Genomic DNA, 25867 nt, shown 5'->3' with positions numbered 1-25867 from the left:
CACAACATTTTTCTCACCCAAAAAAGCCTGCTAATTGCCTGATTGCTGCTTTTTGGCTACAAATTCTTGCTGGAATTCCAAGTGATATGATGTTTCTGTACTAATCTACCAAGAATTCTTTGTTTCACAAATGATTTAAAAAGAGTAACTTTCTGAAGATTGGAGTTGTGATGATTAGTATGCTTTATATTGGGGATTTATATTTATTTTAAAATATAATTTTGTTAGAGCACACGAAAACCAGGGACAAGATATTGCTCAGAGTCTTTTCATTTCTGTCCGCCAATCTAATTTTATCCTTTTCTTGTTTTTCGTCAACATTTTTCATCGGCTGAATTACTTCAATATTTGAAGTTGAAATTTTTGATTTTTCTATACTACTTGAGCGAATCAAACTTATAGGATAAAAAAAGTCTGAAAATTTGCCAAGTTTTCTAAATTGACCTTTCAACTTTTAATTTCTTGATTTTGATTCTTAATAGTTTGCTGTTGATTTAAATTAAAAGACATCAAAATTTCTCCAAGAAAAAATAGATCCACATTTTTGCTGGACTGATGGTCAATTGACATATAACTATGATATTCCTAGTAAATATAAGATACCAACTTTTTGAGGGATAGATTAAACTTTTCAGCAAAGCTTAGTATTTTTTTTTTAAATTATGAGCAAAGCATAATATAATCATCAATAATATAATAGATTAATCTTTTATATACTAACAGTGCATAAGTTATTGAAGAATCTTTTATTAACTGATGTCTGAATCCATTAAGTTATTGAATTATTAAATATTAAATCTAATACATTTGAGTGAATATTACATTCAATGATAATTGAATAACTTATCACTTAATTTTGAGAGTAAGTTTTACCTAAAAAATTTAGTACCACTTAATTAATTCAGATATTTAATTTTTGGTTATCAAACGGTCTGAATATGTTAATATCTAATTTCATTAATTTTAAGTATTGAATTGGGTTATCAACAGAGTCTTAGTTAATCTGACCAAGCAATTGTTGTGAAAGTTCTGCACAACCTGCCTATTAAAATTGATTAAATGGTGGGTGTAACATAAGAAACCAAGTATTCTTCAAATTTGATTATTGAAGAGTTGAAGGGATCACTAGTTCTAAATGTGCAAAGAGTCAATAACATGTTGGAAGATACATAGGAGAAGGTTACCGTTGAGAAGGCATTGTAGAATAGGTTAATTCGAAGAGCAAAGATGAATCTAAGAAGGGAGAAGAAATTAGTTAGAAAAATCAAAACTCCAGCAATAGAGGTCATAATTACAACAACAACAGAAGTAAGAGGCAGTTGGAAAGGTAATTATTTCTGTAATTATTTCAAACTTAGAGGCTACAAAGGTAATGTATTCGATTAGCTTAATCAACATAATGTTGGACAAAATATTAAATGTTGTAATTGTGAAAAATATTGGCATTGAAGATTCAAATGGAAGAAACATTTAACAGGAAGTTTTTAGGCTCATGCTGTTGATAAAAATTCAATTACTTTGTCATTGCCTTGTTATATGCTGTAGAAACTATTGACAGAAAAATTGGTTATAGTAACTAGAAGAAAAACTTTTTTCTGAGCTTGATAAATCAATTGAAGGTGAAGTGAAATTTGGCAATAATAATACTTTACCTATGTTTGTTATAGGAAAAATCCTCATTGCTGTGAAAGATGGATATAACAATTTTATCTCACGTGAGCTAATTGAATTTGAATTCTTGTGCGTGGAAAGGTTTGGCCGTCTTGGCTTTGTATGGTACACATTATTTCGAAGAACCTAAGGGAAATGTACACTGAACACCAAACCAATCTCGACAAAGAAAAAGATCAAAGAAAGAATCAATTCGTTTTCTCAAGTTGCCTCATACTGTGTTGACAATGGTAAGCCATCAGGAAAATTTTGTATTACATCTATATTAGGCATAATTTATGTACTATATTTTATGAAAAGAATGGTATGATAGTGAAAGTGATGATGACTTGAAATAGTTTATTTCCACCAACTCTGAGTTTTGGAGACATTTCTTCTTTGATTAGAATGATTGATGATAACGATAGGCTGCGGCGGACTTTGCTACTTCGACGCAGCCTGCTTGATGATGCCCTAACTGTTGAGTATTCTTTTTTTTTTTTTAAGGCACCGTTGAGTATTCTTAAAATCAATGGATGAATAAATACATTTAATTCATTTGCGTACGCATGTAAGCTTGATGCATCTTTTTTTTTGTCTTAGGGGTATCCCAATTTTACAGTCAGACTAATCCTCTAAGATTGTGTAGAGTCATATCACAAGGATACACAACGAGATAACACAGGAGGGTCGATCACGGGACCTACTGATAAAGATCAGACTATGGAATCATTCGGACTACTCATGATACATTCATTTCCAGATCTTCATTCGAATAGAATTTTTGAGTATGATCTGTTTCATGTAAAGACAATTTATAAATGTTTGAGACGGTTTAGATCTTAGAATGTAAAGACTCTAATACTAATCTTCTTATACTCTTTCCCGTTTCTTGAATCTCGCCCTCGAGATACACCCCAAAATGTTGAGTAAAAATGTGAACATCTATCAAAGGGACGTTGTGGTTGCCAATTGAAGAGCATGTTGAACTAAACAATTCGAAGAATTTGGCTTTTAGAGGCCTCTAAAAAGCAAAAGTTCAGTAGGTTTTCACCGTGATGACATGGTGTATATATGGTGCCACATTACTTTCTTCCAAAAGTACATCCAATCGAATAAGAAAGGTGAGTCCTCCTCATTGTCTACTGCTCCACTTATTCGTTTATTTTCAAGTTGGCGCTGGACAATTTTAAGGCAATTAGTTTTTAAATAAGAGCCTTTCTGTTTTTACTAGAGTTTATTCATTGAACAATGATGACTTTGGTGCGTGCCAACAAGGTCTGCAACTTTGAACATGAACCAACTCTACCCAAGACTTTTCCGGCAAAAAAATAGAACCAAAAGCAAGGACAGCATTTAATAAAAATGTGGCAATATAGACACTCTACTTTATATTACTGGCACTCTATTAATTTTGTAATTTCAGCCAATGAATAAAAAGCAAATTAATTTAGTGCCAATGACAACAAGTGGAGTGCCAACCTCATTACCCAAACTTAGGGCTGCATTTTATTGTGTACCAGGTGAAGTCCTAGAGGACGTAAAACGTAACGTATTATAATGACACAATAATTAAAAATCTGAAGCAGGACAAGAAACTTTTGGTGGGAACCCAAACAATTAACTGGACTTGCATAAGATAAACTATTGCATGAGTGATATTGAGATTTGGCCAACTATTTTGACCAACCATATTTTCACCTTCCTTATTTGAAGACTAGCTTAAATTATGTGGGTTATGCAAGGAACTAGTTTCTTGGACGCAACCCTTAGTTTCATGGACGATTTAATTCTGTACGACATTACCAATAGTCATTTACTTTTAAGCCAATTACTTTTAAGTCAATTAAGGCGGTCGTCAAAGAGAAAACTATATTATGCTCAAACTCGACAAAATGGTGACCATAGATAAGGATATTAATCACGAAGCAGAAGTAGCTTTATTAATTAAAGGTATCAATTAAGTACCGAATTGTTTTACGTGCAAAATTTTCCATCCATTGATTTGACTAACAATACCATTTTCAAAGTAGACGGATAAATATGTTTATTTTTATGATACTACGATTTTTAAAGCAGCTTAGTGCTCTGCCAGTTAATTTCACATTTTTTTGCCAACCATACTATTCTAGATTTTTTAAACTTTTTGTTGGTATGAATTTTAAGAAAATGAAAATCTATCTATACTAAGTTACATAAATATATGTCATTATTAAGCCTTGATTCGGGTAATTGTGGATATTAGAGGGTCTAAAGACAAAATAATGAAGTATAATATATTAACAGCAGATCAAAGTCTATAGATAGACATCTAGCCATTATTTCTAAGGATGGCAACGGGGCGGGGTTGGGGCGGGGGACCCCTCCCCCACCCCCGCCTCGCTGCCTACAAATTCCCCCAGCCCCCACCCCGCTTTCCCACGGGTGCCCCCGTGGGGTTAATAAAAATTTGTTATATAATTTATAGTTAAATTTAAGCAAATAATCAAATACTAAAATATCAACACATCACCAAATTATTATTTATTGTAATTTCACAATTGAAACTTATAAAAATAATCAAACAAAAGTTATTTGAATACAATCCAACATGATGAAATAAATACAACTAAAATAGTCAAGTTTTCATTTTTGGCACAAATACAATTACTAATTCAATATTGTGCTTGTGCTTTTTTTTTGAGAAAAAAATGTTATTGTTTTAAGTGTAATTAGGGATTTAGTATATATGTATTAGTAAATTTGTATAACTAATTAATAATTTCTATTAGTGGTCATATATAATTATTAGTATAATTGATAATATCAATTATATTACATATACTAATATACATTTTATAATACATATAACTAATAATATTATTATTAAAGTTTGCAACTAATTAAATTAAATATTATATATATAATTATATACATATATATAATTATATATATTTTTAAGCGGGGTAGCGGGGCGGGGGTACACTCCCCCGCCCCATTTCCAAACGGGGGGAAAATATTCCCCCCGCACCTACCCTACCCTCGCCCCAACCCCCCGCCTCATTAGCTCCCCACAGGGTAGGTGGCCGCGGCCACCCGCCCCCATTGCCATCCTTAATTATTTCTGTATCAACTTCACGTTACACTCTGATTCATTATTCTTAAAAAATTCTCGGGAAGGCGAAATGCAATGGATCTTCTGTCCCACACCCTGTGCCACTCTCTGTCCAACTTTTTATTATATAGTTATTTCTCCTTCATAAACATCATGTTTAAGTTCTTTTTTATTTTCTTAAGATCCAATAACTATTAATTCAGTAAAAAATAAATACAACAGTTTCAAAAAAGTAATATATAATAGAAAATTAAAAAATACAGCAGAAAATTTATAAAAAATCTCATTTTTTATGCATTTTGATTTTTTGAGTTTGTTAACTTTTGTGTATTACTTCATTAATAGTTATTGGATCTTAAGGAAACAAAAAAGAGTTAAAACATGATATTTATGAAGGAGAAATAGCAATTTAATAAAAAGTGGCACAGAGAGTAGCACAGGGTATGGAACAGAAGATCCGTTGCGGTCAAAATGTAGCATTTCAGCCTTCACTTCCGGATCCTGTCTTCTTTGTACCATCGGTTGTTTCTTCAAACAATGATAACGATGATCCAATGGCCCCAAGTCAGCGGGCGGTCCTATAAATAGTCCTCCTCATCAGCTTTATACTTCACACCAAAGTGATAGAACGGTTATTTGGCGTATTTTGCACTGCTATTTTGTCCTAATTTTGGCTATTCACGGTATTAAAAATTGGAATTTTACTCATATTCGATATTTGTGTGAATTGTAGGTGGTAGGCATGAAAAATGATCTCGCGGGGTGAATTTCCAGAAGACTTCCCGTTCCAAGGCGTGGCCACGCCTTAGAAGGTGGACGAAACCGAAAGCCGGACTGCGGTCCACGTGAACCGCGAGGAGCATGGGATTAAAACTCCAAAAGCTAGCTTTTGTTGCAATCAATTGGGTCAGACGTTTGTTTTCTTCTTGACTTCTCTTGGGCGGCGCTACATATAAAAAGGAAAAGGAGATTCAGAATCAGGGGACCCTAGCTTTAGGTTTCTTTTTCTACTCTTTGGGTCAGACGCCGTCTTTTGCTTTTTCTCCGTTTTTCCTACTTCGGCAGCAAGTACATTAGAAATTAGGAGGACATTTTAGCTTTCGTCTCGTCTCTTCTCTGTCAGACGCTTTTGGGTTTTTCTTTCCTCTCTAGCCGCAGTTAGGGAAGAAGATTCCCCTTGTGCGTGGGGCCCCATTTCGGACGCAGAATACGAAGGAACTATTCCTTCATTGTTTCACTTTTCCAATTCTTCGGCAACTAATTGAATGAACTCAATTAAACCACACGGGATTGACACGATGAGGAGCGGCTAATTTCCTCCTCTACCCAAAGGTTAACGCGACGGCGCGGTCCATAATATCTGTGAGATCTAATCGAATCTTCATTATTTCTCCCAATTTATTGCTATTCGTGCGTTTTCTGAATTAATTGTTCATGGGTATTTTATTGATTGAATATCAACGGCCGGGTATTTGATTTAATTTAATAGCCTACTGCCACGTTAATTAAATAGAATCCGTAATTGTTCATTTAATTAACACCTCGTGGCAACCACCATAATTGGTTTTATGATGGGGAAACGCAAGATCTAACTTAAATAAACCCTCTTAGCGTGTTTATTGGTTAGGGTTGGGTTCTTCTAGCTTTAATGCAATTGGATAATTAAATTCCTACGGTCGTACCTAGGGTTGTTATCTGGTTAGGGAAGCAGTCAATGGTCGTACCTTGACTGTCGAAAAGGTAAGGAAGAACTGGTTGTCAGAGCTTATTGATAACTATAACCAACCTAGTGATGAAAAGGTTAAATATCTTTGCATCGATGATCATTTAATTGGACCGTGCCTGCGCAGTTGATCCTTTGGGTAGAACTTTTGTTAATTGCTATTTTCAGTGAATTGTGCTTTGTGAGTTAGTTTTGAATTTTGTTTGTTTTATTTTATTTTATTTTTATTTGCCTCCCATTGAAAATCCCCCAATTTCGTTCTACTAATTTGGAAAGAAATAATTTCCTACCTGCTCCCTGTGGAATCGACCCTACTTGCCATTGTACGCAAAATTAGTATTTTTATAGACAAATCCGGTATATCGGATCAAGCAAACTCTTCGGGAACAGGGTGAATCAAGTAACCCATTGCACACCTAGGGTCCCTGCTCCAGTACTTGGATTTGTTCTATAATTATTTAATTGAGGTGGTAATTAGGACTTTTTAGTAATTATTATTGCACAGGTTCGACACCTGTCACAAAGCAACTTGTTTCCTTCTTTCTTCTCCTCCTTTGTGTCGGTAACAAAACAATGGCAAAGAGTTTAGCTATAGCATCCCTCCAAATTCTCGGCGTGCTTTTACTAGCAAGCTTGGCACAGTCAAAGCATTCGATCTTACATTTGACGCTGTACGACCATGAATTTAAAGGTCCAACTGCTGAGCACAATCAGACTATTTATCCTGTTGCAGGTCTCCCCAACGTAAAATGGGGCTTTTTACAATTTGGAACTCTTTTCATCGGCACAAATATCTTGAAAGAAACCATCTCATTCCACTCCCCGACAGTTGGTCATTTGCATGGCGTTGTTGGAGTAGCATCCCTTGATGGCTTCGCCATAGAGGCCTTGGCAAGTGTGCACTTCCTTGAACACGGAAAGTACAATGGTAGCACTGTGGAAATTAAAGGAGTTATCAATCAGGATCAGCAAGTCAGTGAAGTTGCAATTGTAGGAGGAACCAAACAATTTCGGTATGCAACAGGGTATATGACCTTTACGGGTACCCCGGTTGTAAATGCAACTGGGCATAATGTTTATAAGTTGGACCTCCACATTAGACTTGACAAAAAAGGTGACAGCCCTGGTATTGCTCTTCAATAATAACTGATATATATGTATCTTTTAAATAAACTTGACCCTGGATCACCATAGGTCATCGGGCCAAGAGTTTCTCCATGTCTGATGTTTGTTGTATGTTTCTTGAGGTACTTGGCATGTATAGCCAAGTTAACTCTATCAATAAATCAGTATGGTTTGTAATACTTTTGAATAATTTAGTGCAACTGTTGCTGGATCTTTTCTCGATTTATGTTCCACTTCTAAAATAGATGACACAAAACTAGGGCAAGAATGTGTTCTTTCTCTTTACTGACTAAAATCTGAATAATCTAGTTGTTCTTTGTACCTAGTTATTCAATTTAAAGTACTTTTTCTAAGTGCCTAGTTATTCAATTTAAAGTACTTTTTCTAAGTAAATGTAAGATTTTTGTTATGTTTACCATAACAAATTTAATACTATTACAAATTTGTGTCGATTGTCTGTACTCTCGATAAATTAATGATTTAAATGAATTTTTGCGAACATTAGAATCACGTAGTTACAAACCACGTACAACATTCAAGTTGAGAGCTTATAAAAGTAGAGGATATAATAATGAATCCTACTTACTATCAGTGATTCAAGCATTCTGAGTTAAAACCCCCTCGCATCTGCTGCTCTCAATTGTTATTTTATTTGTCAAAGTGTAGATTCCCATGAAAACTCAGTATCACCCAATGTTAAAGGTCATCGAACTCAAATCTTAATTTCACTGGGTGGCGTGTGCATTTCCGATTCGTAGAGAACCTAAAATTTGCATTCAAGATTGTTCATCTATCTATTATTACCTTTTTTTTCTTTTTCTTTTTCTTTTTTTTTTAGTAGGACATAGTCTGACTTAAGAAACAGAGAATTTGAATCTAAAATCTCGAAATTCTAAAGAAGTTATTACTCATTTCGTCCCTTCTTGTGTTGGTGGGAGTAAATGAAAGTACTTAAAACTACATGAATTCATTTTTTCTTCTTTTTGTTCAAGATCTATGGGTTTGCAATTCGCTTCATTATATTGACTAATGTGCAGTTACTAGTTAAGCCCCAGATCATGTAATTAAAATTTTTTGTCTGCTCGAAAAATGCGTGTGGAATGGTTTTCTTTGTTCTGCAAATCGATGCCACTGGATAGTTTTTTTTTCAAGGTGCCGTGGAATAGTTTTTTTTTTTTTTTTGGTCTAGAAAAAGAGAGATGTATGACTTAAGAAGCGGAAAGGGAATAGGAGCATTTGAATTCAAGACATCTAATCACGGGATTTCAATGTTAACCGTTGGACCAAGACCTACTCAGCCATGCCGTGGAATAGTTGACTGGCATTAATTTGCTATTCTTAACGATTTTACAAGTCTATTTCTTTATATTTAACATAATATAAACCAATGAATATGTCATTCAACTTTTACTATGTTCTAAATTATGTCATGTTGTTTCATTCTCAAGACTCATTTTAACTAGTGGGTATTGAGATCCTTAGTTTGACTCTCATATTATCACCTCCATCCTTTTTTCTTATAAGATTTGGAATCTTCTCTTGGAAAAAAAAAAGTTATCATGTCAAAACTGTAATTGCTTTGTTCAACAGATAATAACTTTACAAGGTCATATATGTTAATTATTCTTAATTTAGAACTGTCGATCTTGTATTTTCTTATTTCCGCTATTCCGGCCCTCTCAAATTGTGCCAAGTCTCAGTTGTTTGCCATCAAATATAATTTGACCTTCGTGATAATTTAAGGGCTCAATTGAAGCAAAATTCAGCTTCGTGGTGAAAATTTTCAGAAGTCTCAACTTATCCTAGTCGAGCCAAATGCAATTAATTCTTCTGGATTAGTTTTAAAAAAGTGATTTGAACAAAACTCTTCTGGCCGGTTCTCCAATATGACTTGGAGGGAGGCCTTGCATCTGCTCTCAAATTTAATTTAATTAGTTAAAGTATAGATTCCGTGAAAACTTATCTTCAGCAAATCCAGAATTGGTCATCCAGAAAGGAATTTAGCTTAGATGCCTCAAGCTCAAAATCTTTTAATTTCATTAGGTACGTGGAATGCCATTTCAATAGAACCGACTCCTTTCACACTTTCTGTAGAGAACATAAAATTTGCATTGAAGGTCGTTCATTTTTCAATCAGCACTTTATAAGCAAGTTGTTCATTTCTTTTTTCTGTAACCTTTTTTCATCTCTAGCCAAATCATTTTGAATTTGATCCTATTGTAATTATTGTTCAGCGTCTTCCACTGCAACCGAATCTGTACATACATCAAGAAAATCTTCCCCAGTTTTCAATTTGTACACTCAGAAGACAATCTCTTCACTGTGTATTTTGGATTCCTTTTAATTGTTCCCGTGTAAATCATCTCAGCTGGAGTGATGCTGATCACCTTCTCAGCTACTGATCAGGCTGCAGCATTTGTGAATATTCTGGTCAAAATGGGAACATTAACAAAGGTTGAAAAGCAAGTTGCGTCTGTCGGGCCACATGTAGAACTGGTTCCTCGTTGGATACAAGTTTTTTTTTTTTTTTTTTTAAATTCTCCTCCAGTAGTTGACTAATTAGGATCAGTTTTGTTTAGAAAATAAGAAACTAAATATTTTGGAGATCAATTAACTTAAATTTCTGCGTTACACTATCGGACGGCATTGGATTTTTTTTGGGAAGATAACAAAAAGGCATTAGTTGACTTGGAAGATGCTGTTTTTTGGATTCTTAATTTGGTTATTGCATTTTAAATTTTACGCATCCTGCATTTGGAGATGGTAATTTTAGCATAAAGAAGAGTTAATGTAGGTGGAAAAGGTATAACTTGTTTCAACAAATTGTTGGCAAAAACGGATATATATGGCGAACTAGTAACTACACATTAATCAATACAAATGAAGCAAAATAGAAATATATCTCGAGAAAAAAAAATGAAAGTAGGTTGTCATAGGTACTCTCAATTTACTTCCACCGTTCAAAGAAGGGGCGATAAAAAGAGTGCTAATTGATAGATGAACAATCTTCAATGCAAATTTGAGTTTCTTCATGAATTGCCGAGTGTCAAAGGGTTCAGTTTTGAGGATATGCTGATGCTAAATAATGCAATTAAAAGTTAATTTAATCATTATAGATCTATCACTATGGAAGACCCAAAAGTGACCAAATGCCATTTGGAAATGAATTGGACATTTTCATGTCCATTCTGAAATTTTCCGTGTGCATGTTAGTAATGGTTTATATAACTTTTGATGAAAACCATCACCTATTAAAGCTAGAATCTTTATGGTATTTACTGAGAAATAAATCAACAAGTAAATTGCGGAGGCGTACTTGGATTCATATTCACTAACCGGTACTTGAATCCTTAGAGATTTTGAGATTGCTTTCCAGATCAACACATATTCGCTGATCCTTGAGAGAGTCCTTTAGTTTTTCTCTGATATCTTTCCTAACGATGAGATATCAGGAAAGAATTATTTGCAGTGCTAAAAAATACGATCATAAGAATATGTATGACCCAGGACTATAACCCTATTTATAAATAATTTTCCTATTATCTTTTGGATTCTTATTTCAACCCATCATAAAAATAAAAATTACCCTTAAATCTCTATACATTAAAGATCCACTGTTATGACCCAAGGAGGAGCTGAACATATGAGCAAATAGGGTGATGATCAAGAAGTTGCTATACTACTTGCCAACTCAGAAGTTAGTTAACAGTCAGTTAGTTAGAGGCACTTAGAATAGTTGAATCAATTGATTGTATAAATAAAAGATGAACTGTACAGTGAAGGGCCTATTGCAATAAAGTATTGTGCTTGAGGAATCTAATTAAGCTGAATGATATTGAGATAGGGAATGACCTTGAGATTAGGTGAAGATAGATTCTTCACTGAAACCTACACGTTTACTAATGAAATTAAAACTGAAAGCTCATTTAAGGCCCTCTTAATTCTATTCAGAATGATGGGCTTCACTGATAGGTGATAAGAAATTTGTCAAATCGTAACATAACAATATATTGTCTTGTTTCTTTGTTATTCATCAGTCAATATCGTCCTTTGTCAATTTACTGGTTCTATTTAATTTCTCTGAGTTATAAAGTTTGCCTCAAACATATATCATAGAAAAACACTTTCATTGGAAATGACACTCCTAAAAACAAGAATAGTGTCACGAAAACATAAGGTGGAGTAGAAGTGGCAAAAGAGGTGGAATTTGTTCTTGCCAAAATGTCTACTAATATGTACCTATACTAAACTATATAAATGTTGGTGAATCAACTTTCAAGTTCTATAAACCAGGATCCTTATACTTCATTTTCATTTTGAGGAAAAAATGGTTTGAACTGTTTCTAGTTTCTTTGGCACAAAAACATGTTCCATGGCCATACTCGTAGCTCTGTATTACAAGTATAGCCCTACAAACTAAAATTTTTATTTTTTATCTTTTAAATAAAAAGCTAAGGATAACTCATTTCACGTTGATCAGCTAGAAGATAAAAAATATGATAATCCAATATTAATATTCTCCCATATTTTTTCCTTGACTTTGTTATTCCTTTAATTAGGTATTTCATAAAGGATAATTGCGTTTATAGTTTTGTGATTATTATTTTCTTCACCCATTTTTAGATACCGACGTCTGTTTTTGGTATGGGCATTTGAATAGTAACCTATGTCTGAGAATCTTCGATCTTGTCCTTCATGGAATCAAAATCTCTTTTGATAGTACAAAACTACCCATTTTGCAGCAGTACAACGGTAACTAAAGTAGTGTCGATATCATTACTATCCACCATTTAAGCAAAAATGACATCATGTGAAAGCTTAACTCTACTTCTAAAAAAAAGAAAAATAAAAATGGAATCATATTTGTAAGGATAAGGTAATATAGTCTACTAAAAAATTCTTATTTCAATGGTTATGATTGAGATCCTAAGTATTTTTTTTCGAAACGATAATTGGTTATATTTCTTGTCAAAAGATATACAATTGCGAGCAAATGCTCGAGTTAGTTTTACAAGCAGCATTTTTGCCACTAAAGAAACAAAAGTTCCTCATCTGAGATCCTAAGTATTAAAGGTCTTAGATTCAATGACCCCTTTCCCCTTCCCTGATTCTTAAATCCCACCTATCTCTTGTTTGAAAGAAAATAGATAAAAGGTAGTAATTTAATCCAATTTAAATAAAACGCACACTATACATTTCAATGGAATTAACATTAGCTATTAATTTAGGTAATTATTGATGTTTATACATACATCTAAGTAGTTAGTTATGGTGGCTTCTTTTCTTTTTTTTAAAAAATTTTTTTAGCAGAACAATGATAGGAATTACGAAGCAAAAAGAGGGAGGTTAGAAATAGAATATGGTGGCTTCTTTAACTCTCAATGCCAATTAATTGCAGTGGCGATAGCAAATATTATGTCTACTTTTATCAGCTAGCTCATGAAGTGATTTTGTTAAGATTCTAATGAATTTAACATTGCATTCCCATATAAATGTAACCGCCTATGGTGTCTGCTACGCTGGATCTAGAGCCGGCGCCCCCATTCTGGATCGTAGATAGTTGATTATAATTATTTCTTTGGTAATTTTTAGTTTTTCCTAGAGGTGGCAAAATGGGCGGGATGGGCGGGATTTGCTTGGGTTTGAGATGGAACCGAGTCATATGGGTTTGGGCCCAACCTTACCCATATGTGTTTTGGGACTAACTTGGGCGGGATCATTTTGGGATGGGTTTAGATTGATCCCGCCCAATACCCAAATTCATTTTCTACATATTTTTTTCCTTTAATTCATTTTTTAATTTTATATAATTTTAATATTTTTGATTTATTAAATTCTTTTAGTTTTATTAAATAAACATGCAAGTGCTTTATACTCAAGATTCCCACCAAAAATTGGATTAACAAATAAAGGAAAAGATAGATATACAACCATATTCCAACATATATCAAGATGGCGAAGGTCCCTAGGATGTTGAATATTTATCCTTATCATTGTCCAAGGATGACAGGTCTAAACTAACTGAAATGGTGGAAATTCTTGTGGATAATGACTAGGAAGACTACTAGATTATATTCGCTGGTATGACTATAAAAATTGTTAAAGATAATTTTTGAATCTAAGATTCCGTTTGGATTGACTTTTTTTTCAAAAAATAAGTTTTTCAAATACAATGTTACAGTAATATACAATAACTCAAGAAACATCCCATCCATATTAATATATCAAATATTTCAAAAAAAATTTTATAGTAAAAATTTTTCATATACACTGCTACAATAAAATATTTCAAAAACACCTACCAAAAACAGCTAATCCAAACGGAGCCCTTGCCATTTGAGCCCAATGGGTACCCAAGTATTTCCCATCCTTTCCCATTCATTAATGGGTATAGTTGGGATGTGTTCCAACTTAAACCCAATACCAAATTATAATACCCATCCCGCCCAAAGTTCCTTTGGGCATGAGTAGCCCATTGGGACTTGGGACAAATTGCCAGCTCTAGTTTTTCCCCTGCCTTAGATACCTTATAAATTTTTAGGCTCCCGAACCAATATAAAATCTGACAATCCAGTTAGAAGAGCCATAAAACCCTTCAAACAGATTTTTTTTGATATTTTATTTGCTAAGAAAAGCCAGGGATATATAACTCATTCTAATTGATGTGAAAGGAAAAAATATAATTAATGTAATATTCTCCCAAATTTGTTATTTGACCTTTTTTTTTTAAAATTATGGAATTTTTTCAAGGATAATCGAGTTGCTAGTTTTGCAATTAGCGTTAACCAACTTTTATGTATCCTACGACTTATTTTGGTCCTTCCCTAGAAACTTTAATTAATGGCATCGAAGTCTTCTGATACTACAGAAGTTTCCACTTTCCCCGCCGGCGGAGAAGATGTTTAAATACCGTATTACAACTATCCACCTTAGTTATACTTTTGACACCACCAAAAAAAAAAAAAAAGTCTTACTGACAATGGGACAACATAATTTTATCCAATCTAAACAGAAGGTACACCATGGCAAAATAATAAAAAATATATATAAAAAAAGTACACTACATTATATGCATCTTAGTTGTACTTCTGACACCATCCAAAAAAAAAAGTCATAAGAACAATGGCACAAGATAATTTTATGAGATTCTTCATCATTCATTTTACTGGGGAGAAAGAGTGGGGGAAGGGGCGAGACGAAGTCGAGCCATTTGGAGATAAGCCCTTCGCATGTGTCGAGTAAATGAATGCAGCCTCAACTTCAATTGATTCAGTAGGAACTGTTGTAGGTATTGTAATGTGTTTGCATTGCTAAATTATTTAACATAATATTTCGCTTGCATCGTAAATTTATTTTTCAATCTATCTTTTTATATTTTTAACTATTTTTTTATGTTATATACTTCATATCATAAATAGTGCTATAGATATTATTTTAAATAATATTTCAAATAATACTCTATCCAAACACACTATTCTTGTGGGACGTAAACACAAAAAAATATAGAAAATAAAAAAAGAAAGTTATATTATATGCATGCAAATGAAAATTATATGATATTTCTAAATGATAGACGCAAATATGAAATCTCTAAAATAAAAAAGTGGGTTATATTTTAGTTTATTTTTATCACTTAAGTTGTACCGTTGTTTAATATAGAATTTTCCTTTTTTGCTAATTTAGGTTAATGGCGGCGAAGTCTTTGACGCTACCAAAGTTTCCACTTTTGCCGCTGGTGGCGAAGATATTTAAATACTGTATTACAACTACCCGTCTTAGTTGTACTTCTGATACGACCAAAAAAAAAAAAAAGGAAAGGTCGTATGAACAATGGGACAAGATAATCTTATTTAATCTAAATAGAAGGTACATCATGCAAAAAAAAAAATCTAAATACAAAAATAAAAGAGTACACTGTAATATATGCATTTTAATTGTATTTCTGATAACTTTATCCGATCCAAACAGCCAACGGGACAAGATAACTTTATACGATCCAAACAGCAGACACCATGCACAAAGAAAAACTATAATATAAAAGGTATAAAAGTACACTATATTATATGCGTGCAAAATTGCCATTTTCTATTACAGTCCACTTGTAAAAAGTGACTGAAACCACGATATTTTCAAGTGATAAATACAAGGGATAATTTTAGAAACCTCCCTTGAGGTTTCCGACAATTTCACTGAATTTTCCTGAGATTTGAAAAATTACACATATCTCCCTTGATTTGATAGTTTTAGTAACAAACTTTAAAATAATATTGACTTGATCAAATTTTTAAATGAATATCCAAAAATGCCCTTGTGTAATGAGTTTTAATTTACTTTCCTATAGAATTATAAGATTATCTATTGTAATTATAAGGAAAAAGTGCCGAATTTTTTATGTTTATACCTACTATTTGATAAACAAATATAATAATAATTTTATCGCTATGATTGGATACTTTTGATAGTATTTTATTATGCATTTAGATTTATAAGATAGAAAATAAATTTTAAAATAATTGATTTAGAGTTTATGAATTTTTTGAGTAGTGGGATTATCATAATTTAGTAGTGATTTTGGGCAATATATTTTTTGATTTGTTGTTAATTTTAATACCAAAAAATAGAAAACAAAGATTAGCAAAAAACAGCGGATTATATATAAAGTTAATTCATTAAAAAAATCATTAGTTCGACATTTGGTTACAATAGAACTAGAGATAATAGTGGTAATTTTACAAATTTATTGGCAAAAAATTAAATAAAAAGGAATAAGAAGGAAAAAGAATGAAAAAATAATTTTAAAGTCACTCCAAGTATAAGCATACCAAACAAGGGAATTTCATTAAAATATTTAAGGGTGGTATTGCCATTTTAAATGACAATGGAGGTATGTGTAATTTTTTAAATCTCAGGGGAGCTTAGTAAAATTGTCAGAAAACTCAAGAGAGATTTTTGAAATCAAATATAAAATCTTTAGAATCAAGGAAATAAACCATATTTTAATTTATTTCTATCATTTAACATAGGACTTTCCTTTTCTACTAATTCAAGTGGCCTGTTGGTGCATGTGCTTACATAGGCATAAAGAGTATCTAGTCATGGTGGCTTTTTCTGACTTTCAATTCCAAATCAAAAGATTAAAAACAAAGAAAGGTATAAAATATGCGGTATTATCTAATTATAGCAACTATGAATCTAGTGTAAACCAACTAATCCGACACATAATGCCCCTTCCAAGGACGTTCATTGTACTTAAATACGTGTGAAATCTCAAGGGAAATATTTGATCAGATACATGCCATCTTCTTCTTCCTAAATTAAAACCTAACCGTCTGTGACACGCCCGAGACAGCGCCTCGAGCCGCCCCCTGCTTTATAATCTGGGGCTGTGGGGCTAAATAATTCTACTATTATCCTAGTAATTTTGAGAATTTTTTAGTTGTGCTTCTATTATGATCCATACAATTATGAGAAATTTTCAATGTGTCCCCATTTTGTTGTTTAGAAGCAAATGTAAATTTAATTAGTTTTGTAACTTAATGAAAATAAAATGTTACAAAATTCAAAGCAACGGCCATCTACATCAATAAAATGAAATTTTAGAATTTTATAGGTCTGTGGCTACTATAAAAGGTTTTTTCATATTTTTTTCAAAGAAAATTATTCTTTTCTTACTTTTAAAAAAAAATTTAATAGATTAAGTAGGAAGTCTCAAATCCGAAAACTCTCACTTACACTTTCTCTTCTCAAACCATTCAACCCATTCCTCCCCACTATTGTGTTATTATGTGATTTTGTGCTATATTACTTATTAAATGAAAATTTGTATATTTGTCTGAAACAATTAATTGACAGGCCTAATAGTTGCTCCAAAACCAATAAAAGAGTTTCACGTGAATATACAAAGGCCTCCACTAAATAGACGTAATAAATTTTATGTGAAGGTTGTTGTTATGTGCTATTTTTAGGAAGACAAGCAAAAAATTTTGATATTACTTTTTCCCCCACTAATAATTATTTCTAACTTCGCCATTGCACATATCAAATTTGACAATGCAATTACAAATAGGTCCTTGAGTTCTACTTGCCATCCCCCTTCTTAAATTCGATCCTCACTTTGTTGTACTTATGCAACCAACTTAATTTACAAAAAGTCACTTAATATGTAAGTTACATTAAAATAAGTGTACCCTAAATGTCAGAAGAAGTGAAACAACTGTATATAACTGCACCAAATTCAATTGTACCTACACAATCCCCAAACTTATACTTCACATTGCACCAACTTGCATCTTTCTTTCTTTCTTCATTTTTCTTCTTCTTTAGCAAAGCTTCGGCATTTGCAATGGGAAAATACTTGGATTAAATGTTACGACATGGTGTATGGTGCCACATTAATTTCTCCCAAAAATACTGACGGGATTTTTACTATCAATGCAAGTTTAATTCCGAATTTACACCCGTTGGACTGCAAGTATACAGGTCGCAATTGTAGTACAAGATGTGTATCGGGTCGATCCCACGAGGAGCAATTAAAACAATTATTAGATACTAATTTACTCTATTATTTAGACTTACAATTAATTTGAGCAGAAACTTTAGAATTTAATTCAACTACAAAAATTCTTAAATAGATAAATGCAATTTCACAATAGAAGTAGAATTCACTAAATATTAAGATCTAGGGATGTAGATTCCACATATAACACAAAAGATCTAAAACGAATGAATTTAACACTTGTTACTGCTCTTGTTTAACCAAGGATTCATTTCCAACAATACCAAAATCACATTTTCATGATAATAATGGGTTAAAACAGATTAGTTTTTCCTAATCTCTTGGAAAATACTAAATCTGTTTTGTGCATACCTGAAATATAGATTTTATCCACTTGAATGTATTTCTATTCTCATGAATATACTACTCAAGCTCTACTTATGTCATTCCATTATTTTTACCATTTCTCAATGAGTAAAAACAACTATAAACCTGCTATTGGTGATCAAGCAACAACAAGTAATCCAACATACACAAGTAGATAAGTTAATACAAGACATAACAAGCATAAATCACAATCACTTCATATCATTTGGCCATAAGCTTCATCTACTCCCTAGATAAAGGAAATTAGCTACTCATGAATGATTTAACAATCAAACTCACAAGTTTATTAATGCAAAACATCATTAAGTACAAGTATAAGAAAGGTAAAAGAAAGCTTAGCCAATTGAAGGTAAAGCTCTCCAATTCCTGCAATGTTCTTGTACAAGATGGTTACAAGTGAAAAACCAAATGCTTCTCTAAGAACTCTTAACTAGAGAGAAAACTTGTTGCAAGAAGGAAAACTAGCTACGTATGGTGCTCCAGGCTTCTCCCCTGTGTTTCTGCATAAAAGGTGGTAGAAATTCCATTCCTCTCACTTCATAATTTCCTCCACTCAGATTTTGTAAAAAGAAGTCAAAGATATGATGTTTCCTTTTGTCCACACTCATTTGGTCTTCTCTTTTATTGCAGAAGCATGTGCACCGAATTCCCTTGCATCTTATAGCTGGAAAGTGGTATGAACACAAGAGAATTGACTGAGTCAAATTGCAGAATTTCGGCTATAAAACGCGCCTACACAAAACGCGGTATAAACTCGCGTTTTGTCTACTCGCGTTTTCACTCTGGCCTTATTTCAACTGCGATTTGCTCCATGATAAAGGCCAAAATAGATTTTGTACAAAACACAAAAGTTGTAGCCCTTTGAGTTAGCTTTCCAATGCTTCAAGAATAATCCAAATCGGAGCTTTGTAGCCTAAGATATGATCGAAATACTGTCACCTGTTCAAACCTCTGTTTTAACTTCCGACCACAGAATGCAGCTTCTGTATTCCAACGTTTTGCCCATGAAGATGGCAGAAATGGATTTCGATGTCTTCATACGAATTGTAGGTCTCTTTCTTAGCTTTAAAATGGTATAAAGATCACCTCAATCCGATAAGTGTAGCTCCAGATATGGTCAAAATACTGAAGAGTGTCAAAACTGACTTGTATTGCATTTCCTCACTTGAACATTTTTCACTTCATTCTTCTTGTTGCCACTTGAATTCATCACCAAATCTCTATTTTTTACCTCATTTGACATCCTTTGGTGATTGAATCATCATTCCTGCATAAAAATGAAGTTTTTACCATTAAAATCAATAGAAATGCAATATTATCCACTTTTACCAAAAATATATAATTTTACCAAAAACCTCTTTATTTTATTTATAAAACTAAATAATCAACTCAAAATTAACTAATAAAATGCACTTAAAAATACGTAAAATAAACTCTTATCAAATACCCCCACACTTGAATCATTGCTTGTCCTCAAGCAATATGAAATTCCAACCATCAATGATCCAAAAATTGAAAATAAACATATGTAGTATTTCAACTCCATTTCCTTGAATCAAGGTAAATAACCTTATGTGATCTTTCCATTAAGTTCAAGTACTCATAATATCAAGCAAAGAAGAGCCAAGTATACCATAATTTTACCAATTCAACTCAACTTCTTATTTTTATCCAATTTCGCAAGCAAGCAACTCCTATAGTCAATAAAGATGCTAACTAATCTCATGATCAACTTCTTATTTTTCTTAAAGAGGGATTTAATTTACTTTTATATATATATATATATATATATATATATTTTAAGGATTAAATATTACTTAAGTTGTGAAAAATGCCTTTTGACGCGAAGATCAACATTTTTAGATGCAGATCCCCGGTTACTCAACATTTCACATACTCAAGTTGCTTTGCATACTCTTAATTCAAGTACCTTTTTACGCGAATGTCGACATTTGTAGATGCCAACCCCCGGTTACTCGGTACGAGAATCATTGGAGTAGAATAACCCCTTTTTTTTTGATGTATATATATAATAAAATTCCCTCTAAGAGTAATCATGAGAAGAGTATGACACTTATTAACCATATTAATTTCTTATCTTATAAAATTAGATAAAAAGAAGAATTTTCATCAAATATACAAAATGTAGGCATAATTTTCTCCACTTTACTAGATATACTTTCCTATAGATGTAAAAATTATAATCACATAAAAATCATTTCCAAATTTCATGAGAAAAGAAGTATCAAAACCGCATATATTTATTTCAAAAGGATAAGTGACAAAATTTTATTTATTTATTATAGTTAATAACATATATATGTATAAGGTTTTGGAAAAATTTTGACAGAGTCTCCCCTTAAAAGTGGACTAAAACTCCCTGCCAGCAACCACAAGAAACACCATTTAAGCACAAGAATTATATCAAACACAACTAAAATCACAAGTACCACACATTTCTTCCCCCACACTTAAATTACACATTGTCCTCAATGTGTAGGGAAGAAATGAAACAAAAGAAGAAAAGAAAAGAAAGAAGTACTCCCCAAGTCAATGGCTGAGATCCTTATCAGCCACTAATCACGAACCACTGTCAAAATACAAGTACCTACCACATAGAAAACAGAAAAATAAAATGAAGTTAAACATCTTAAGTTCCACAAGTTAAGATAATTAGGCAAGCAAGTTCATCAACTAACGATAGCTTCTGCAGTGTGCCAAGTCAGTCATCCCCCTCGGCATCATCGTCATCCTCTGCATCACGATTGGGCGGTGGATGAATGCCCAAATGATCTTCAATTCGGCTTAGACGATTATGGAGTACAAATGAAGATTTGTGAGTTGGGTAGAAGAGAAGAAGAAAAACGCGGCTGGAAAAATGGAAAAGTGAAGAAATGTTCTGCAAATCGCGTTTTTGAAGCAGAAAAATGAACCGAAAACGCGACTAAAAACGCGCCTTCAACGCGCGTTTTTAAATCCGCGTTTTCTGCACAAATCTCGCAGAATTGAAAACGCGGTTACGTATGAAAACGCGACTTAAAGTCGCGTTTATATGTGTCGCGTTTTCCAGTTTTGCTCAGGCGATAAAACGCGACTTCCTCCAAAACGCGACTTCAAGTCGCGTTTTAAAGGCGCGTTTTCTGTTCTGCAGGCGCAGAATTGAAAACGCGATTCTACGAAACGCGACTTATAGTCGCGTTTCCTTGGAAAACGCGTTTTCTGCTTCGATTTTTAGCAGAATTTCAACTTTTGAAAAATTACAAAAGGTATCCCAATGACTCAAAATGCATCATAGATCATTTGTTTGCCAATTTTAATGACTGGAACAAATGTAAAACATTAAAAACATGCATTTTACCCCTTTATAATGAATCAAAAACACCTTTAACGCAAATCGAGGGTTTGAGTTGTTTGATCAAAGTTCGCCTTTTTTGTACTCAATTGGTCATCCTTGCCTTCAATTGCCAACCCTACATTACAAAAACAACAATTTAGCTAAAACATTGATTCAAACCACAAAATCACACCAAGTTAACAAATATAACCTAAATATTGGGTTGCCTCCCAATTAGCGCTTTTGTTTATAGTCGTTGGCTCGACTGAAAAAGTTGAATCACTTTAGAGCATTAGAGAGAGATTTTCTCCCCATGGGTCGAAACTCCCGAACCAATCCACCATGTGGTGAACCATGCATTGATCTTCATAGTCCAATTTCCTCAAATGCCAAGGAGGAATATTAGACTTGTCATAGAGAGGCTCAACTTCACCTTGGAGTGGATTTTGCTTGTCTTTTCTGAATTGGCTCAACTTTTCACCATTTTCTTCATGGAATGGAGAATTTATTAAGCCAACTTCCATCCTTATCTTCTCCTCCTTTGTTCCTACACCATGAAAGTTAGTACCAAGGACATTTATAAATTTAACTTCTTCGGTCCTTTCTTGGTTAACCTTTTCATCATATGGCATATTAGACACAAGAGCAGTAGGCTCTATACTCCCTTCTTTATTATCCAAATTGAATTCCAATTCCTCACCATTAACCCGTAATATAAGCTTACCTTTTTCTACATCAATTATAGTTCGTGCAGTGGCTAAAAACGGTCGTCCTAGAATAATTGGCATTCTCACATCTTCTTCAATATCTAAGACAACAAAATCCACAGGTATTATAGATTGTCTTACCTTTATGAGCACATTTTCCAAAATACCCATGGGACGTGTGATTGACCGATCCGCCAATTGCAATGTAATATTGGTAGCTTTTAGCTCTTGAAGTCCCAATCTCCGGGCAACCGATAACGGCATAAGTGACACACTTGCACCTAAATCACATAAAGCATTAGAAAAATGCAATTGACCAATAGTGCAAGGAATAGAAAAACTTCCCGGATCTTTCAATTTAGGAGGGAGTTTATTCTTAATCAATGCACTACACTCTTCCGTTAATGCTATCATCTCATTATCTACAATTTTCCTCTTCTTTGACATGATGTCTTTCAAGAAACGTGCATAAGAGGGAATCTGTGTTATAGCATCAATGAAAGGAATGTTAATGTGCAATTGTTTAAACATTTTGAAGAACTTTTCAAACTCCCGATCCTGTCCATCTTTCTTCAACCTGTGAGGAAAAGGTATCACATTAGAATTTAATTTGGGATGAAGTGCATCAATATCAATGATAACATGATCATTTTGACTTTCTTGCTCCCCTTCAATTGCTTGCTTCTTGTCTTTTTCACCACCTGAATTTTCAAAATCGAATCCCTCAACCGTTTTACCGCTTCTAAGAATGATTGCATTGACATGCTCTCTCGGATTCACTTCGGTTTTACTTGGTAATTCACCAGGGTTTCTATTGTTGATCACATTGGCAATTTGACCAATTTGAACCTCCAAGTTTCTGTACATCCCAGCTAATTGGTCCAACCGCCCCTCAATTCGCTCGAATCTATCCGAAGTCACCTTAGCAAGTTTTTCCACCGCGATCTCCCAACTTGGTTTAGTTTCAGCCTGTGGTTGCCTTGGTTGAAATCCCGGCGGATTGGTTGGCCTTTGTTGATTGCCTTGATCTTTCCATCCAAAGTTTGGATGATTTCTCCACCCCGGATTGTAAGTATTCGAATAGGGATTAGTTGGAGCATTTCGGTTGTAATTATTGACAAATTGTACCTGCTCAGAATCAACACACTCATTAATATCATGTTCACCTCCACAGAAAGAGCAACAAGCTACGTGAGCATTAGATGAACTTGGGCTAACTCCACCTTGTCTACTCAATAACTTCATCACGTTATTCATTTGGGCACTCAACATATTGAGAGTGTCCATTTCGATCATACCTGCGTGACGTCTCGTATTACCTCTTTCATTGGCCCATTGGTAGTTATTTGCGGCCATTTCTTCTATCAAATTTTGAGCTTCTTGGGGTGATTTACCCATTAAAGCTCCACCTGCGGCTGCATCAATAATAGTTTTAGTGGAGAAAGATAAACCATTATAAAAGGTTTGTATAATTAACCATTCAGGCAGTCCATGATGTGGACATTTCCGAAGCAAATCTCTAAACCTTTCCCATGCCTCATATAATGATTCTCCATCCAATTGACTAAAACTAGTGATATCCATTCTAAGCTTAGCAGTCTTTCCTGGTGGAAAATACTTATTTAAGAATGCTCTTGATAAATCATCCCATCCGGTGAAAGTATTAGGAGCATGAGAGTGTAGCCAAAGTTTGGCCTTATCTCTCAATGAAAATGGGAACAATCTTAGCCTTATAGCATCATCACTAACTCCATTCATTTTAATTGTATCACAAATTTCCAAGAATGTAGCTAAGTGTGTATTAGGATCTTCTACTGCATTACCTCCAAATTGAGATTGTTGAACCATTTGGATAAGTGATGGTTTAATCTCAAAGTTGTTAGCATTTACCGTAGGCCTTACTATGCTTGTTTGAGATCCTTGTGTTCCCGGTAGAGCAAAATCTCGTAGAACTCGCCTATTTGCTTCATTTTCAGCCATTTCTTCTTCAAATGGTAGTTCTATCAAAATTTCCTCTATCGGTTGCCAAATCTCTTGTTCCTCTTGCTGTTGTGTGTGCCTCCTTTGTCTACGTAGTGTCCTCTCAATTTCTGGATTGAAAGGTGCGACTTCTCGAGACTCCCGGTGCATACACTACAAACAGAAATAAGGGATATTATGCAACTTCAATGGTAAAAAACTGATTACAATATAAGATTAAATATAATCTAAAAAATAAAGCTGTCTAAAGTAATAAAGATGATTAGGCTCTAATATTGCCGTTCCCCGACAACGGCGCCAAAAACTTTTCGGGATTTTTACTATCAATGCAAGTTTAATTCCGAATTTACACCCGTTGGACTGCAAGTATACAGGTCGTAATTGTAGTACAAGATGTGTATCGGGTCGATCCCACGAGGAGCAATTAAAACAATTATTAGATACTAATTTACTCTATTATTTAGACTTACAATTAATTTGAGCAGAAACTTCAGATTTTAATTCAACTACAAAAATTCTTAAATAGATAAATGCAATTTCACAATAGAAGTAGAATTCACTAAATATTAAGATCTAGGGATGTAGATTCCACATATAACACAAAAGATCTAAAACGAATGAATTTAACACTTGTTACTGCTCTTGTTTAACCAAGGATTCATTTCCAACAATACCAAAATCACATTTTCATGATAATAATGGGTTAAAACAGATTAGTTTTTCCTAATCTCTTGGAAAATACTAAATCTGTTTTGTGCATACCTGAAATATAGATTTTATCCACTTGAATGTATTTCTATTCTCATGAATATACTACTCAAGCTCTACTTATGTCATTCCATTATTTTTACCATTTCTCAATGAGTAAAAACAACTATAAACCTGCTATTGGTGATCAAGCAACAACAAGTAATCCAACATACACAAGTAGATAAGTTAATACAAGACATAACAAGCATAAATCACAATCACTTCATATCATTTGGCCATAAGCTTCATCTACTCCCTAGATAAAGGAAATTAGCTACTCATGAATGATTTAACAATCAAACTCACAAGTTTATTAATGCAAAACATCATTAAGTACAAGTATAAGAAAGGTAAAAGAAAGCTTAGCCAATTGAAGGTAAAGCTCTCCAATTCCTGCAATGTTCTTGTACAAGATGGTTACAAGTGAAAAACCAAATGCTTCTCTAAGAACTCTTAACTAGAGAGAAAACTTGTTGCAAGAAGGAAAACTAGCTACGTATGGTGCTCTAGGCTTCTCCCCTGTGTTTCTGCATAAAAGGTGGTAGAAATTCCATTCCTCTCACTTCATAATTTCCTCCACTCAGATTTTGTAAAAAGAAGTCAAAGATATGATGTTTCCTTT

At 33.5% G+C, this 25867-nt stretch overlaps 1 protein-coding gene and 1 non-coding gene across 2 annotated transcripts; both read left to right on the top strand.

Moving 5' to 3' along the window:
* The first annotated feature begins 7040 nt into the window (after nucleotides 1–7040).
* Nucleotides 7041–7610, top strand: LOC113771594 (dirigent protein 19-like). Its single transcript, XM_027316167.1, has one exon. It carries the CDS (start codon nucleotides 7041–7043, stop codon nucleotides 7608–7610), a length of 570 nt encoding a protein of 189 aa, XP_027171968.1.
* Nucleotides 7611–24001: 16391 nt separating this feature from the next.
* Nucleotides 24002–24108, top strand: LOC113772725. Its single transcript, XR_003468682.1, has one exon. It is a non-coding gene; the product is annotated as a small nucleolar RNA R71 (small nucleolar RNA).
* Nucleotides 24109–25867: the final 1759 nt, after the last annotated feature.

The sequence above is a fragment of the Coffea eugenioides genome, chromosome 5 (assembly GCF_003713205.1).
Source record: "Coffea eugenioides isolate CCC68of chromosome 5, Ceug_1.0, whole genome shotgun sequence".
Classification (NCBI taxonomy): Eukaryota; Viridiplantae; Streptophyta; class Magnoliopsida; order Gentianales; family Rubiaceae; genus Coffea; species Coffea eugenioides.
This window is presented reverse-complemented; position numbering and strand designations above follow the sequence as displayed.